Consider the following 14456-nt stretch of genomic DNA (forward strand, 5'->3'; position numbering starts at 1 on the left):
GATAGCTCAAACCGGAAGACGGCAATGCCACGACCTCTTTCAAAATAATGGTTCGGTTAAGGCAAAAATAATAAGAAGAATAAATGTTATTAGAAAATCATAATTATATAAATAATTTAACATTGCTGTCATACTGGAAATTTAAGTAATTGCACTTTCCATTAATGTTAAAATAATAATTGACAGAAAGACAGTAACAGCTGGATCTTCCTCTGCGAACAGATTAAACAACTCAGGAACCAAATGAGGCTTAAAATTGCTCAACAATTCAGCGTGATATATACAATTAAACATGATCCTGCCCAATGAACCCCCAGCTTGACCTTTGTCAGACATTTTAACTGTAATTGCTCACATAAGTGTTTCAGGCGCCGCATAAAACACAATGACAAATATCCGTGAAGTGGTTTAATGCGTTGCAGATTTTTTATTTATTTATTTATTTATTTGCCTCATTGCATTTATTGAGCTGAAATTAAATGTAATGATCAGAAGTGACTCGCACTGAGTCACAAAGGAAGAATCTGGGACAGAGTCCAATGTTCCCTTAATTCTGCTGATTCAGGGGTTTAGATGAAGAGCAGAGTCTAACCTGTTTGGACCGGGCCATGCCAGCAAACAGAAGGACAATTACTATAGAAAACTGACTACCATTTTCAATACACACATTGCTTCAGGTCCACCTTTAACAATGCAAAATGCATGGAGACCAATAAGACAATGCTATGTCTCGTGTGGTAATATTCTCATTGAACACTGGGGGGCAGCAGAAGGCAATTTCTTCCAAAACTGTGACTGTTTAATGAAAAAGTATTACACCCCCTCACAGACTGCTTTTGCATCTTTCTATTTTTTCCAGATCAATATCTTCAAACTACTGAATACAAATTAAGATTTTTTTTCTGAGGGAGGGAGATGGGGGGAACAATCTCAACAGTATGAAGTTGCAAAATCATCACTGACAACATGAAGTAGGTGAAAAGATCCAAAAAAACAACAGTACAAGGTCCAATTTACAGAAACTCAAGATCAGATGAGAAACAAAGACTTAGATATTTACCAGCGTGGAAAGAATTTTGTTGCCTCTAAGGCATTTGGACTGCAGTGAACCCGAGAGCCACTATTTACAAATGAGAAAACCACAAACACTAGTGAATCTTCACAGGAGGGAAGTGAAAAAATGACTCCAAGGAAGCGCCCACAGCCCAACCGGGAGGCTGAGGGCCTCACTGGGTCTGTTAGTGATTCAATGAGAAGAAAGTGACTAGACGGGACAAGAATCCCATCCATGGAAGGTTTTCACACCATAAATTCAAATTAAATTCAAAAATACTTTATTGATTCCAAAGGGAAATTAAATGTTGTAGCTCATTAATCCAGACTCTTCACACACACAAACACACAGTTGGCCAAAACTGAGAAACACAAAATCCTTCTGTCATATTTTCCAGAGTGACATTTTGATAATCCCAAAGATTCATTAGTCCACAGATTATGGAAAATAATAGTCATACAATACAGGAGCATGTCAGGAAAGATGAGTAGAAAACAATAGTTTCCAGGCTAAATTGGGAGACTTGACATTATTTAGCATTTTATAAAAATGCTAAGTAATCTAAAAAAATAACATTTAAAAAAAAATTGCTGCAATTGGAACCAAGAATTGTGCTCTGTACATGGAGAAATGTTGGTCATCAGTTTGTGGCCTTTATCTCAAGCACACTTAAGTTGTGTTGCTCCAAAACACACCAGCAAGGTCACCTCTGCACGGTGTGTGCGATCTTAGAAAACTTTTGATATCCGTTTCACGGAAAACAAAGGCAAGAAGTAGCAAAAACACACATTTTGTCTAAACTGGACATCAAACAAAAGGAACCAATTTCAGCTCCAGAACTTTCCTTGCCACAATTTATGCTCACAAATTCATAATGTAACAGGAAGAATTCAACATGCTCTGTAATATATCCTTCAAGCAACGAGACCCCTCTTGAAAAAAAACCTTGCATAATTGCCAGAGGCGACCCTCTTGTTAAATATTTACAGAGTTAGACCCTGCCATCGTTTGATACGGATAGAGTTCATTCGCCTACATGGGTGTTGGGAGGCAACCTGGTAGAAAGAGACGGTCAGAACATCTCCGGTTCAGCTCTGCCTTTAACTCCAAGCTGCTCAGGCAACTGCAGTTTCAACACTGAAGCCACAACTTCCCGATCAAACCTGAACCCTTCCATTAGAAGAAGCATATTTCTTTCTGTTCGAGTTAACTTTACAAACCTTTGAGACTGGGACCAATTTGTTGTATTGCCTCGTAGCATTCTGTATGAGGCCAGGGTTCTCAACTGGGAATGTTTCCTCACGGGTTGGAGTGAGCCTCTACTTCTAGAGTAGGAAGAGTTTTAAAAGCCCATTGTTCTGAGCCTGTAGTCTCAAGGAATCCGGAGAACAAAAGGAGCTCATAGTGAAGTCATTTTAGGAAAACTATTGGAAAATGGTAGAAAATTCAAAGATTTTTCTTAGAATTTCACCTCGATGAGATAAATGTTATTCACAAAGCACTTTAGGCCTCAAGGAAGCTCCTAAATGGAACTGAATTTATATTCTATTTAGAATATCTTGGGTTCATTGCAGTCCAAAAGTCTTAGAGGCAACAAAATTCTTTCCACGCTGGTAAATATCTAAGTCTTTGTTTCTCATCTGATCTGACAGAGCCCTTGAACTGTTGCTTTTTGGCTCATATGAATTCTAGCTGAATTCATATGAGCTCTGTCTAATCCGCATTAACTGAACTCAATCGAACTCTGACGCAGACCAAAAAGTGGACTGTTACTTACTCTGGTACTTCACTTTAGTGAAGTACCACAGCTAACATGTCAAGAACGACCAGAAGAAACGGCCAGTTTTTCAAAAAAAAAAAAAAATTTGCCAAAGACAAAAGAGCAAGCTTACAACCACTAAAATCTCTATTTTTGTTCACATTCTGTAAAGAAGAACATTGAGCCGACTGCACCACGAACCGTCAGCGGTTCGTGGTGCAGTGCCACCACAGGCGAGGGGGGTGGGCGTTTTTTTTTTGAAGGGTTTGGTCTGTGGGACACAGTTCAGTGTGAAAACTAATTGCACCAGTTGAAAATATAACAAATGTTGCAAATTTGGTCCCCGATGGAACCAAATCTAACGGCGTATCAGGACTCACCTTATGGGTGTCTTGAGCATGAAAGTCTGACAGAAAATGGATATTTTCCTTAAAGTGGACAGAACTGTAGCAATAGCAGGCACCGTTCTCTGTCCCTTTTGCCAGACTGAACAATCTTGTACAAGTACCAGTAGGCAATCAGTGAATTACAGACAACTGAGCGTTCACATCACCATCAAATAGATGACGTGGTATGGTGAGAATCCGTGACAAATCAATATAATGATGAGGCTGTAAATAAGATGCAATCAAACATGTGGAAAAAGGCAGCTCCTTTTCAATGTTCCACTGGAACCTGATGCGAAGCCTTTTCAGCTGTTCACAGAAGGCTGAGACTGCTGCTTGGGGTTCAATGTTTTATTGTTGCATCACAGCTGAGGACAAAAGCTTGATCAGTTGACTTAACGTGAGCCAACAGCCATACAAATAGCCTAATACAAAGTTGCCATGGGAGTCAGGGAGGGATCAGAAAACATTGCATTTAGAGGAAATCACCTGGGTGATGGATACAAACATTGTATTCTGGATTCCCCCCTTCTCCATTTTGACACAAATGGAAAGCCACCTAACCATTCAAATGTAACAGACATTCAACCGTTATCAGGTCCATCACATCGCTTTCAAAAGCTCTCTGGAAAATATGCAAATAACTGAAATGCTGCATACAACATTGGATTTAACAATGTTGTTACATTGGATTCGAGATTACCATTGAGAGCAACCAATGCTCTCAATGCAACTGATACTTTTAGAAAAATCTGAGGTTTGGTATTTGATTTGTGTTGAATGATAATTACAGTTTAATTTTCTAAACAAATGAGTCAACTTAAGTTTCTAGAACAAGTCTGCATATGTGTTATATTGCATTTTGAAGATTGCATTGAAGATGGCATGTTGAAAGGATGCTATGTCTCATCTCATACCAGGGCTATGGTGAAGATCTGCTGTATCGAGAAAGATTTCTGAACTTATTATGTTTTATCATTTCTATTCATTGGCAGAGCACTCTTTTCTTAGCCTTGCCAAGGCTATAGGAGCAAAAAAAAAAAAAAAAAAGAATCCATCAGGCAGTCAGGGAACGAGTCCAGGCATGTTTTGTGATCTCAGAGGAGAACAGAACCAGTGTTAAGTACTGATTGAGAAAGAGGAGCTGGTTGTGAAGAGTTGAGCCCTTAAAAGTCAGATTGAACCTCACGTTTGTAAAACAGATGCAGAGGCAACACAAAGTATCACAGTGTATCTGAGTTTTACTAAGCACTCAAGGGAAACAGAGAAAATACAAAAGGCACAGTACAGCTCTTTCAACACTAAAGAACTGTATATACAGGTTGTAATATGTTAACAAAAAACAAAAAAGGCACGTTTATTTTGTAATACAATAAATCCCTCATGACCACAACAGAGATAGTTCAGGAATTTTAAAGTGAGGTTATATGTTGTTAATGTCTGCCCGGCAAAATGCAACTCTACATTTACTATCGATACATTTACTATCTATGAGTTGTTTCTGGAGGCTGAAGCTAACATCAAATTTGGAGCTCCATGGAAAAATCTGCAACTCCTGAATATGCCGGGGTCCCATCTAATCGGGACTTCTACTAAATTAAGACACCAATAGAGGCATCTACTGAAGATATAAACCTTTTAACTTCTTACCAAATCTTACTTCAAAATGCCTCAATCATCACTGCTTCATTCAATGTTGGCAGAAAGAAAATTCCATCTAAATGATATGAAATCGTAATCTTCATGGAACAACGTAAAAACACTCACAAAGAAATAACAGGCTATAAACCTCAGACTGAAATAAGGTAGCATTTCAGATTTAAAACCTACATTGATAAAACAATGACAGCTTAAATAGTAAGGCTTCAGCTTCAAGTGATTGCCCACCGCACATCATCTGATGACGTTTTGTGGAAAATAGGGAAAATGCCTTTTTAAAAGCAACATTCAACCAGTGCTGCCTTATTAAGACTGACGCAAAACAGAGCATTAACTTCTCAGAGCAAAAGAATTTATATTTTTCAAGAGGAATGTTCCATCTCTGCCATCATTTGACCATACCCTATATGTAAACTGATCATCATAAAAACTAAAATATAATATCTCCTATTGTACAAAAAAATAAAAGAAAAAAAAACTTGTACATTTAATATGCTAAAAAATTAGCTATAAACCCAACTGGATTAGTCAATGAAGTCTTAATTATGGTGCACATATCAGTGATTTGATTTCAATCCAAAAACCGTAGGCTCCAGAGTCAGAGAGGGTGGCATCATGATTGGAATCAAAATGTAATAGGACAGTTGCACAGTAGCATCAGTCATTAAAAACAGAATATGAAGGTCATTAGTGAGAAGCTGCCTTGGATATCAGTTGAAACATAAATTGATGGTGGCTTAAAGGAGTCACATACAAGGTTTGAGGTTGCATCGTACGATTAGCATTTGTTCTTCCTTCATCTGCTCATGGTAAGAGATTAAACTAGGCGAGTCATGCAAACAGAGTTATGCAACCCTACGTTCAGCTCTTTTCCTCTGGTACGCTCGACTTGGCTCAGCTTGGATCTACTCGACACTACTAATGAGTATTAAAGTCCGACGTGATCTGTATGTGACACCAACACTACAAGAGCAGAAAAACAATCTGCACCTTCAATCACAGTCTATGGTGGCATTTTCAATGTTCCCATTTTCCTTAAAGTTGTGAGTCTTCACAAATGGCAGGTCTGATTATTGGAAGGAAATCACTCTTGTAATGCAAACAGTGACTCCCCAGGGTTTCACCCAGTGTATTGTAGGCTAACAGGTTCACAGTTGATGTATTGAACTTGTGTTAAAGCCAGGAGCGCGGACCAATTGCATGGTTCCCGCTCCCTGTGGCTTGGCCTCCTGCTTAAAGTTTTTGTGCGGATCACGTGCGCCACCTTTCAATCAGAGGGCAACAGTCTTCTGATGTGTTTTTAGCGCGACTTCACACGCTTCGCATCCACAGCAAAGTAACTATTGAAAACAGGGTTGGTATCACGTAACCATTACCAGTGAAAAACCTAGTAGAACCGAGTTGAGTGTCACTGAGAAAGTGCTAGTGGAAAATGACCATTAGACTTCATTTTGATCCAGTAACCCTCCTAATTTGTTCTATGATGCATGCTCTGTGTCTGGTGACCTTCCATTGCTGTTTTGAACAGACATTCTGGTGACTAGAATAGTGATGCCACTCATCGCTTTTCTGCCTGTGCACCAAATTATGCCCAATAGGACCATCCCTTCAGAGCATTAAACAGCTAAAAACTCAACAATGGCAGCTACACAGTTCCTATGTTTAGTTATAGCAGTACAGTGTAGTGGCAGTGTAATGAGGCAGTAGTATCACTACTTCAGTAATAAGTTAAAGAAACCTCAATAGAAATGCACACACACAAAAAAAACACCCTACTTCAGTTTGTTAATACAAGGAAATCCCTCCAGATATGTTGTTTTCTGTTAGGAAAGGCACTATGATCCCAAGCTGACTACTTCTTTATTTTAACTTCATTTTGAAGTCGAGAACATGTTTAACTTTCCTCAGCATGAAGGCAGTGACCAGTGCACATCCAACCAGTGTGAGCACATACAATCCCACAAAGAGAGCAGCATCGCCGCTTTCATGCAGACGTAAATAAAGTTGCCTGCGGTGCACATAGTCCAAGTAGGAGGCGTGGATTTGACAGAAGGTGCAGCAAGAGAGCAAAACATGGAACACCTGGTGACTTTGGCCCACAAAATCACACCGTCCAGGGAGGAGGCGCTCCAGCAGCGGGAAGGTGAAGAAGAAAGAGCAGCTGAGAAAGAACGCCACCTGACCGAAGTGGTAGGCGACTGCCAGATCATCGATGGACCACAGCAAGAGTCTCTTAGCCACAGGGCTGCTATCCCACATATAGGCCAGCGCTGAGGGGATTACCTGGCACACTTTACGCACCCAACAAGGTCGGGTATGGTTGCAGTATTTCCCATAGCAACATCCTAGACAAGACAGACAGCTAAGGATGGTGACAGTAGGCATGAAGAGTCCTTGCATGCTTCTGTGCATGGTCTCATCTACTGCATAGTAAAAGTGAACCACAGCACTGCCGTACTGGTACTGTGCTACCCCAACATAGTCCAGAAAGTAGAACAAATAGTGACACAGCTCAGATTTTCCACCCAGCAGGTGAGCTAATACGCTGAATCCTGAGTAAGTTAGGGAAGACAGCACGAGGATGAGCAAGGGCCACGAATGATGGTCGCTGACAAAGTCCACCGTGACTGCAAGTTGGCGAAGCTTAACTAGAAGCAATAAAAAGGCAAGCAGGTGAGTCCAGACATTTAGGGTCTCGTTGTGGCGCTGGAACAGGGACAGGAAGTAGTAGCGCCAGCTCTGCTCGAGCGGTCTGTAACCCGTGGAGACGTAGCGTTCCCTGAAGTAGGCAGGAACCTCGGAGTCTGTTACGGTGCCGGGCATGGAGGGCGCCGCCTCGGTCAGCAGTCGGGGTACCTGCCGGATCTGCTGCCGGCTGATGAACACTCGCCCAATGCTTTCCATCACCATGGTGGCCATGGCTGCCTGTGCTGATCACAAAGGGTGAACCCTGCAGAAAAGGGAGTCAATGTCATTTAAATAAACACGCTGACGTCTGCAACTGGTGGCTCCGGAGTCACAAGTGGCTCTGAATAACTGGTTTAAAATGATAATCAGTTCTTGTTTTTAATCAAACTTTAATAACAAATACTGGTAAAAGGATATTTTTTTCACTTAAATGTGGAATGTTGGTATTTTTGTTTTGTTATTCAGTTAGAAACTCTGTCCTTTTTTTCATTTTTGGTTTTAATACATTTCAACATCCCACAGAAGGAAATGTACCCATCTTAAATTCTGCACATTTTTTAACTTTGCTTTATCTTATAATTTAAATCTAGAAATAAAATGGGGTACTATAGAAAGGACAAATTCCCTGAAGTAGACATTTATCAAGTAAAAATTAGGTTGTCTTTTAAAAACAAGTCTTATTTAGCTGCACCAAAGTCAAACATGGCTTCTGGAGTTGTAAAGGTGGCTGAGCCCTGCCCTAGAATTTATTTCCTGCCTCATATATTTCAAAAAGCTAATTACAATTTATGCTATTTATGACTTTATATTTGAAAGCTATTCTACCCTTTCAACTTAATCCAAATTATAATCACAGCCTTTTTATTGTAATTCTTGGTGATCGGCCAACACATGTTTGTGCAGTGGAATGGAAACGAGACATGGTTTTCAAATTTACTTACAGAGAAAAAAGTGAAACATGTGGCAAAAGTTTATCTTCAGTCCCGAGTCAACCCTTTGCCAAAGATTCTTGGTCTGGACTCTGGACACTGTTAGTGTCGATTTATCACATCAAGTTCCATTCAACGACAAACTGCAAAGTTTGTGGTTTGTGGTCAGAAAAAGGATGGTGTGAAAACTTTGGCGTAGCACTGCAATTGTCCAGCTTGAGTGCATAACGATAACACCATTGATGAATGCTGTCTAATGAGTATGCCAAGCATCCTGCGTATCTTCTGACGTCATTCCCCATTTCCCCCATCAGACACTCCGGAAACTGCCTGATAACCAGGTTACCTCTAATGCCACCACTTAACCCCTCCTAGAGACCCCAGCTGATGGAAGTCGATCACTTGCTTTCCCATCACTGCGGTCTCCATGGTTAGCGCTTCAGGTCAGACTTTCCTTCTGGGTGTTTGGTTATTTTTTTTTCTCATAGGATGATTTCGAGCATTTTGACAGAATTGTCTGTGGTAATAGCGGTTTTAGGGGTTGCTACTGTTGCACGCAAACACTTAGGTGTCACGGACTCCATATTTCTCAAAACTGGAACAGAAAATTGTTACATTTTTCAGCCTTGACAACCCGGCTGCCAACCGCTTCCAACTTTAAGCAAAAAAGAGAGTCGCATTCTCTTAGGAAATGTTGAAAATATAATAATTTCAGTTAAAGGAACAAGGCAATTGCAAACAAGCCCCTCCTTGTGGCCACCACTTCGCTTTTTGCCCATTTGTTTTCTTACTTTTCAGTCGGGAACAGGCTCGTGCGTGATATAACAGACCAAGTGAGAGCCATTAACCCGTGCGAGGTGTGCCATCACGTTAATGGCACTTTAATGACAGTCGAGTAAAGACCCGTGAAGTTCAGTCATAACCCACTCGGTAAATTATAACAGCTCCTGAAACGGCAGGTCCTGTTTAACAGAGCTCATTTAATAACGATGTTTTTACCTGGTTGCGCTTGTTTCCGCAGCAGACTCCTTTTTGCCGTCTTCGCCCAGCCGAGGACAGAAGACATTCAACAGATTAGGTCGTTAATGTGAGAATTGTGCGTCAAGCTGCTTTCAACCTACTCCCGGAAGTTTCGCGACCTTTCTGCAACAATAAAAGCACCCATTTCTCCCGTGGTTTTCTGTCATCGGTTCTCGGTCTGTTTGTGAAACAAGCTCGTCTTTTGGCGTTGTTATGCCACTTTAGCGTTTTTAAAACGGCGGAAGAGTAAATTTAGTTCAGCTGAGGATACTATGACACCCTCCTATATTTTTTTTCGAGAAAAGTTCGTTTGATTTTGAAAAACACACCGGAAAACGTAATCTACTTGAGTAGCGGGAGAAGCAGGAAGAAGGATACAAAATTAAATCACAACTTAAAAAACTCCAACTCAAGATAAAACGACCTCCTTCATTCATAAAAAAATATACATATACCAAAACATTCTACCTCTGAATTGACTATTTAGTGCTGTTTCTGAAGCTTAAAAATGATTTTGTTAGCATTTAAATGTTACCTAACCAACTAATTCAAGTTTTTAAATCTTCAGTAATATTACAATTAACATTCAAACTCAAAGTCCCAGCTAATGTCTGTGGTTCAGGGCATTTCTCCAAAGCAAGTGAAAACATCCAGTCTGTGTGGGTGTGGAGAGCTGCTAACATTCTTTGCAAGTGACTGTGTGCTGTGCTGTTGTTTACACATACATGAAATAGAGTACATCATACAGGCAGCAACACACAGACCTCTAAGACCACATTGCATAAACAGAATATGATATTGGTTTTGTTTATGTTTCTGAAGTCAGGAAATGGCTCAGAATTTTTCAGAATTTTGTGTGATATTGTTCCACCCCAGCACAGGTTTGATTTCCTCTCTGATGACATAATTCCAGTAGTTTGGAATCTCTCCAAACTACAAGAAAGGCTTGGTGGGTAAATATTTATGGCTGATGTAATTCTGAAATGAGGATCTACTGATTGAAGACAAGTGGAGGCATCCACTTGATAATTTACACAATAATGTTATGGCTATATATGTTGAGAGAGGACAGAGTAGGCTCTGATGGGATGCAACAATTATTTATTTAAAAATGCTTAGCTTTTGATGGTTTGGAACTTTTATGACTTGGCATAAAAGTCATAAAAGTACCAGTTTCCTACCTGGTACATTTTGTTTTCAAGGTTGACATTCCACCTGAAGAGACGAATTAGCTTGAACATGCCCTGGAGAGAGATCCAGACACTCGCTCTGAGCATGTGACTCACATATAAAGTTCTTCTAATGACATAAAAAAGTTGGCTGAAAAAGTAACAAATATACCTATGAATCAAAACACGATGGGCGTTTCAGTGGTTAACAAGTAATGGCAATCTCTGTAAAAGATTATTTCACGCCCTCCAGAAAATTCTACGCTTTCTGTTCAACAAGAAAACTTCTGAAGTAATAATTTTTTTTTTTTTTTTTTTAGCAGAAACACATTTTTAAGTTTAGGAAATCATTTCTGCTGTAACAATAATTCGTGGAAGGTGATCAACCAAGCTCCAACGTTAATTTTTGCAGTGTTCTCTTACTTAAATCACTCCACTTCATGCTCAAGTTGTTGTTGGTTTTTGCACAGAATGACATCAGATTGAAGTAATGGTTTTCAACCCTCAAAAACTTCTCAAAGACTCTTTAAAATAAGCTTTGTCCAGCCTCCCGACCCATTGGAAGGCTGGACAACTGGACATGACAAGTGTAATAGCATAAACTATGAGCTCACTGTAAAAACCATCATTGGTCTCTGTTTTAACCCGGAGCTTTAAGGTTTCAGTTCATCACTTCTTCCCTGTTTATGTCACTTAAACAGTTTGACACTTCCTGTCTTCAACTGCGCTTGCATAGCAAGATTGCACATTCACTAAAAATAGAGAAATGCATAGATGGAGCAGAAGTATTGAAATCACAGTAGTTGGAGTTCAGTATTTTCATTAGTTCATTACCTTAACTGATTCTGCTGAACCGTCTTCCAAAAGCAACGACTGATTTTCGCTGGTTCATTTTCAGCTGTTTTTGATTTGGATTGGTCCTTTTGTCAGTTTCAAGACTTTTCAGTGATCGTTGTCAGTTTTGTGGTCAATAGCAGAATGATACCAACAGTTATGTCCACAGCTTAGATCAGTAGTGTTCAAACATATTGCCACTTTGGCCAACATCTAAAGTGTTAGTTACTTCAGTGGCACAACTCTTAAATATTTTAATTGTGATTCTATGTTATTTTATTATATGTTCGTGCATAAAAAAGAACAAAATATGGAATATTTTAATCTGATTTTTGTAAAAAATGGGTCTGCAGCTCATGTTTGATCCAAAATGAAAGAAGGATCTCACACGTTTTGCTTTTTAGAAGAAAAGCTCACAATTTCTGTCAGTTTGAGTCGGTTAATATCAGCCACAAAAACAGGAAATGGGTGTTTGCTGCAGCTTATCAGCCATCCGTACTCGTTGGTCAAATTTGAACCTTTCTGAACAGCATTTCCAAAATGAGTGAATCTATCCTGAACCAAACACATACATACAGACTGAGAACATGCAGAACAGAAAGGTGGACATGTCAGAACAGGGAAATTGCATGAAGGTCTACATCCTATACTTGCTTAACCTGTTTTAAGGTCAATCTAATGTCATCTTCAGAGTGTCCACACAGGGGCAGTGCTTCCTCTTGCAAAAGCCTCAGTTTTAGTTGGACTCCATTTAACATAGTAATTGTGATAGCCGTAACTGGTATGTAGCAGTTTTTAATGATATATTTTTCTCTCGTGCTAAAGAATAGCACATGTTCACCTGGAGGGTAAAGATTCTTCTGGGATTGTCTTTGTTGCAAAACTTGTTTATTGCCAGGAGATGATTTAAGCAAACCATGGTGACAGTTTTGACAAATACAGTACAGACCTAAAGTTTGGACATACCTTTTCATTCAATGAGTTTCCTTTATTTTCATGACTATTGACATTGTAGATTCACACTGAAGGCATCAAACTACAAATTAACACATGTGGAAATATGTACTAAAATAAAAAAGTGTAAAACAACTGAAAATATGCCTTATATTGTAGTTTCTTCAAAATAGCAACCTTTTGCTGTGATTACTGCTTTGCACACACTGCATTCTCTTGATGAGCTTCAAGAGGTCGTCACCTGAAATGGTTTTTACTTCACAGGTGTGCCCTGTCAGATTAATAAGTGGGCTTTCTTGCCTTATAAATAGTCATGAAAATAAAGGAAACCCCATTGAATGAGAAGGTTGTGCCCAAACTTTTGGTCTGCACTGTATGTCAAACACATTTTGTTTTAAGTAAAAGTGTCATTCTGCAGTTTTAAAGCTGACACTGTCTTATTTAAATTTACACAGACTTTTTCTAATCTTTGCTTCCCAGCAGACACTCAGCAGATAAAAGACAAAAATAAATAAATAAATAAATAAATAAAAATGAAATAATAAAAAAAACAACTAAAGTGTTTTGCAAAGTGAAGATTGTGGTTGAGATGTTATTGATGTAAATTCACGACAAATACAAATCGCTAGCACAGAATGCCCGGCCTGGTCCACCACTCCTGAGATGGCTCCAAGAAACAGGGAAGAACTGCAAAGTGTTTTCAAATAGAGAAGAATCTGGTCAGACTGACTGGGGAAGAACTAATTAAACCCACTCCCATTGAGAATAGGCTATTGCCTACCCCTAAATACCTCACATAACCCCGTCTTTTAAATCAAGACTTAACATAAACCTCTTATTTTTTTCCAGATGGTCATATCATTAACTGGGTATAAATAACTGTAAAAATAAGTATTTGATACAATTCTATTTTTTTAAGTTATGAATTAATTATTTAACAACTATACAAAGTGATTCTTAGGATTCGTTCTTGATCTTACAGGTGAGGCGTACCTGTGATAAAAGTACCTCTGCATACTGCATAAGTGGTGAAGCGTGAAAAACTGATTGTGAGTTAAATTGTTTTATGACTGAGTCTTTAAAAGCCATAATGTTTTAAAATACCCAAGTGAATTTAATTCATTGACCATTTCTGTAAAAAAAATTATTGAACTGATATCAACAAAAAGATCTCCACATTTAAACAGATGAAGATTTTGTAATGCACTCCATTGTTTCTCTATTTCAGTTAAAACTTGTCCTCATCATTACAAAGGTGAGGATAAGGTTGGATCGGGAAGAAAATATGTAAATTCATTGGACATTATTGTATAAATTCTGTAAATATCTCAGCATATTTGTTCCTGTAGAAACGTTTGGCAGTGAAAGCTCTGCTCAGCTTTAAAGCAGTACTTCTGTTGGCTCCTTCTAACAACACAAACTGTAACTTTTCGACAATTAGGTTCGAGATATGTTTGCGAAAGTTCAGAATTCGACCCCTGTTCCACTCGCGAGGCTCAGTAACAACGGCGCCAAACCGGGGGCCCTACAGACACTTGGCATTTTGCTTTTCAAACCCCATTTGACTGAAAAGAAGAAGCTGTATCTAAGTTAGACTCCACAAAGCAGCCCATCCTCTGGCCTAATTGGTTTGGATGGCTCAGCAAGATATCGAGGTGGCATTTTGCCGGAGAATTCCCCCAGGTTCCTCGCCTGATGAGCTCGCCCCGACTTCGTTTATCAATGTCTCCCAACTTTTGCTGAGTGGTTTGTTTTTGCTCTTTGCACACTTTATCACCTGTCACATCTAATGGGGCCCACTGTGGAGTACATGGGGGCCACAGCAGATCCCACGGGTTCATCTCTGCTTCCAGTTTCCATTTGCCACAGATAGCTCGATAGCTGGAGATCCTCCACTTCGCTGCAGACTGCTCACTGTGCTGGCGTGAAAACACACTTTTGTGCCTTGCTGGGTGGGGATCCTGCTGGAGCTCTCCATGTTGAGGTTTTGATGGTAAAAATAGA

At 39.5% G+C, this 14456-nt stretch overlaps 1 protein-coding gene across 1 annotated transcript; it reads right to left on the reverse strand.

The window, feature by feature from the left end:
- Positions 1-4422: 4422 nt before the first annotated feature.
- paqr7a (progestin and adipoQ receptor family member VII, a) lies at positions 4423-9766 on the reverse strand. Its single transcript, XM_055055959.1, has 2 exons — positions 9475-9766; positions 4423-7808 (listed from the first exon to the last, which is right to left on the reverse strand). Exon 2 carries the CDS (start codon positions 7775-7777, stop codon positions 6719-6721), a length of 1059 nt encoding a protein of 352 aa, XP_054911934.1. The 5' UTR covers positions 7778-7808; positions 9475-9766; the 3' UTR covers positions 4423-6718.
- Between the last annotated feature and the right edge of the window lie 4690 nt (positions 9767-14456).

This window comes from Poeciliopsis prolifica, unplaced genomic scaffold (assembly GCF_027474105.1).
Source record: "Poeciliopsis prolifica strain line A6 unplaced genomic scaffold, Auburn_PproV2 SCAFFOLD043, whole genome shotgun sequence".
Classification (NCBI taxonomy): Eukaryota; Metazoa; Chordata; class Actinopteri; order Cyprinodontiformes; family Poeciliidae; genus Poeciliopsis; species Poeciliopsis prolifica.

Coding starts and splice junctions, on each gene's coding strand:
- paqr7a (XM_055055959.1), bottom strand. CDS start 7,777: ATGGCCACCATGGTGATGGAAAGCATTGGGCGAGTGTTCATCAGCCGG.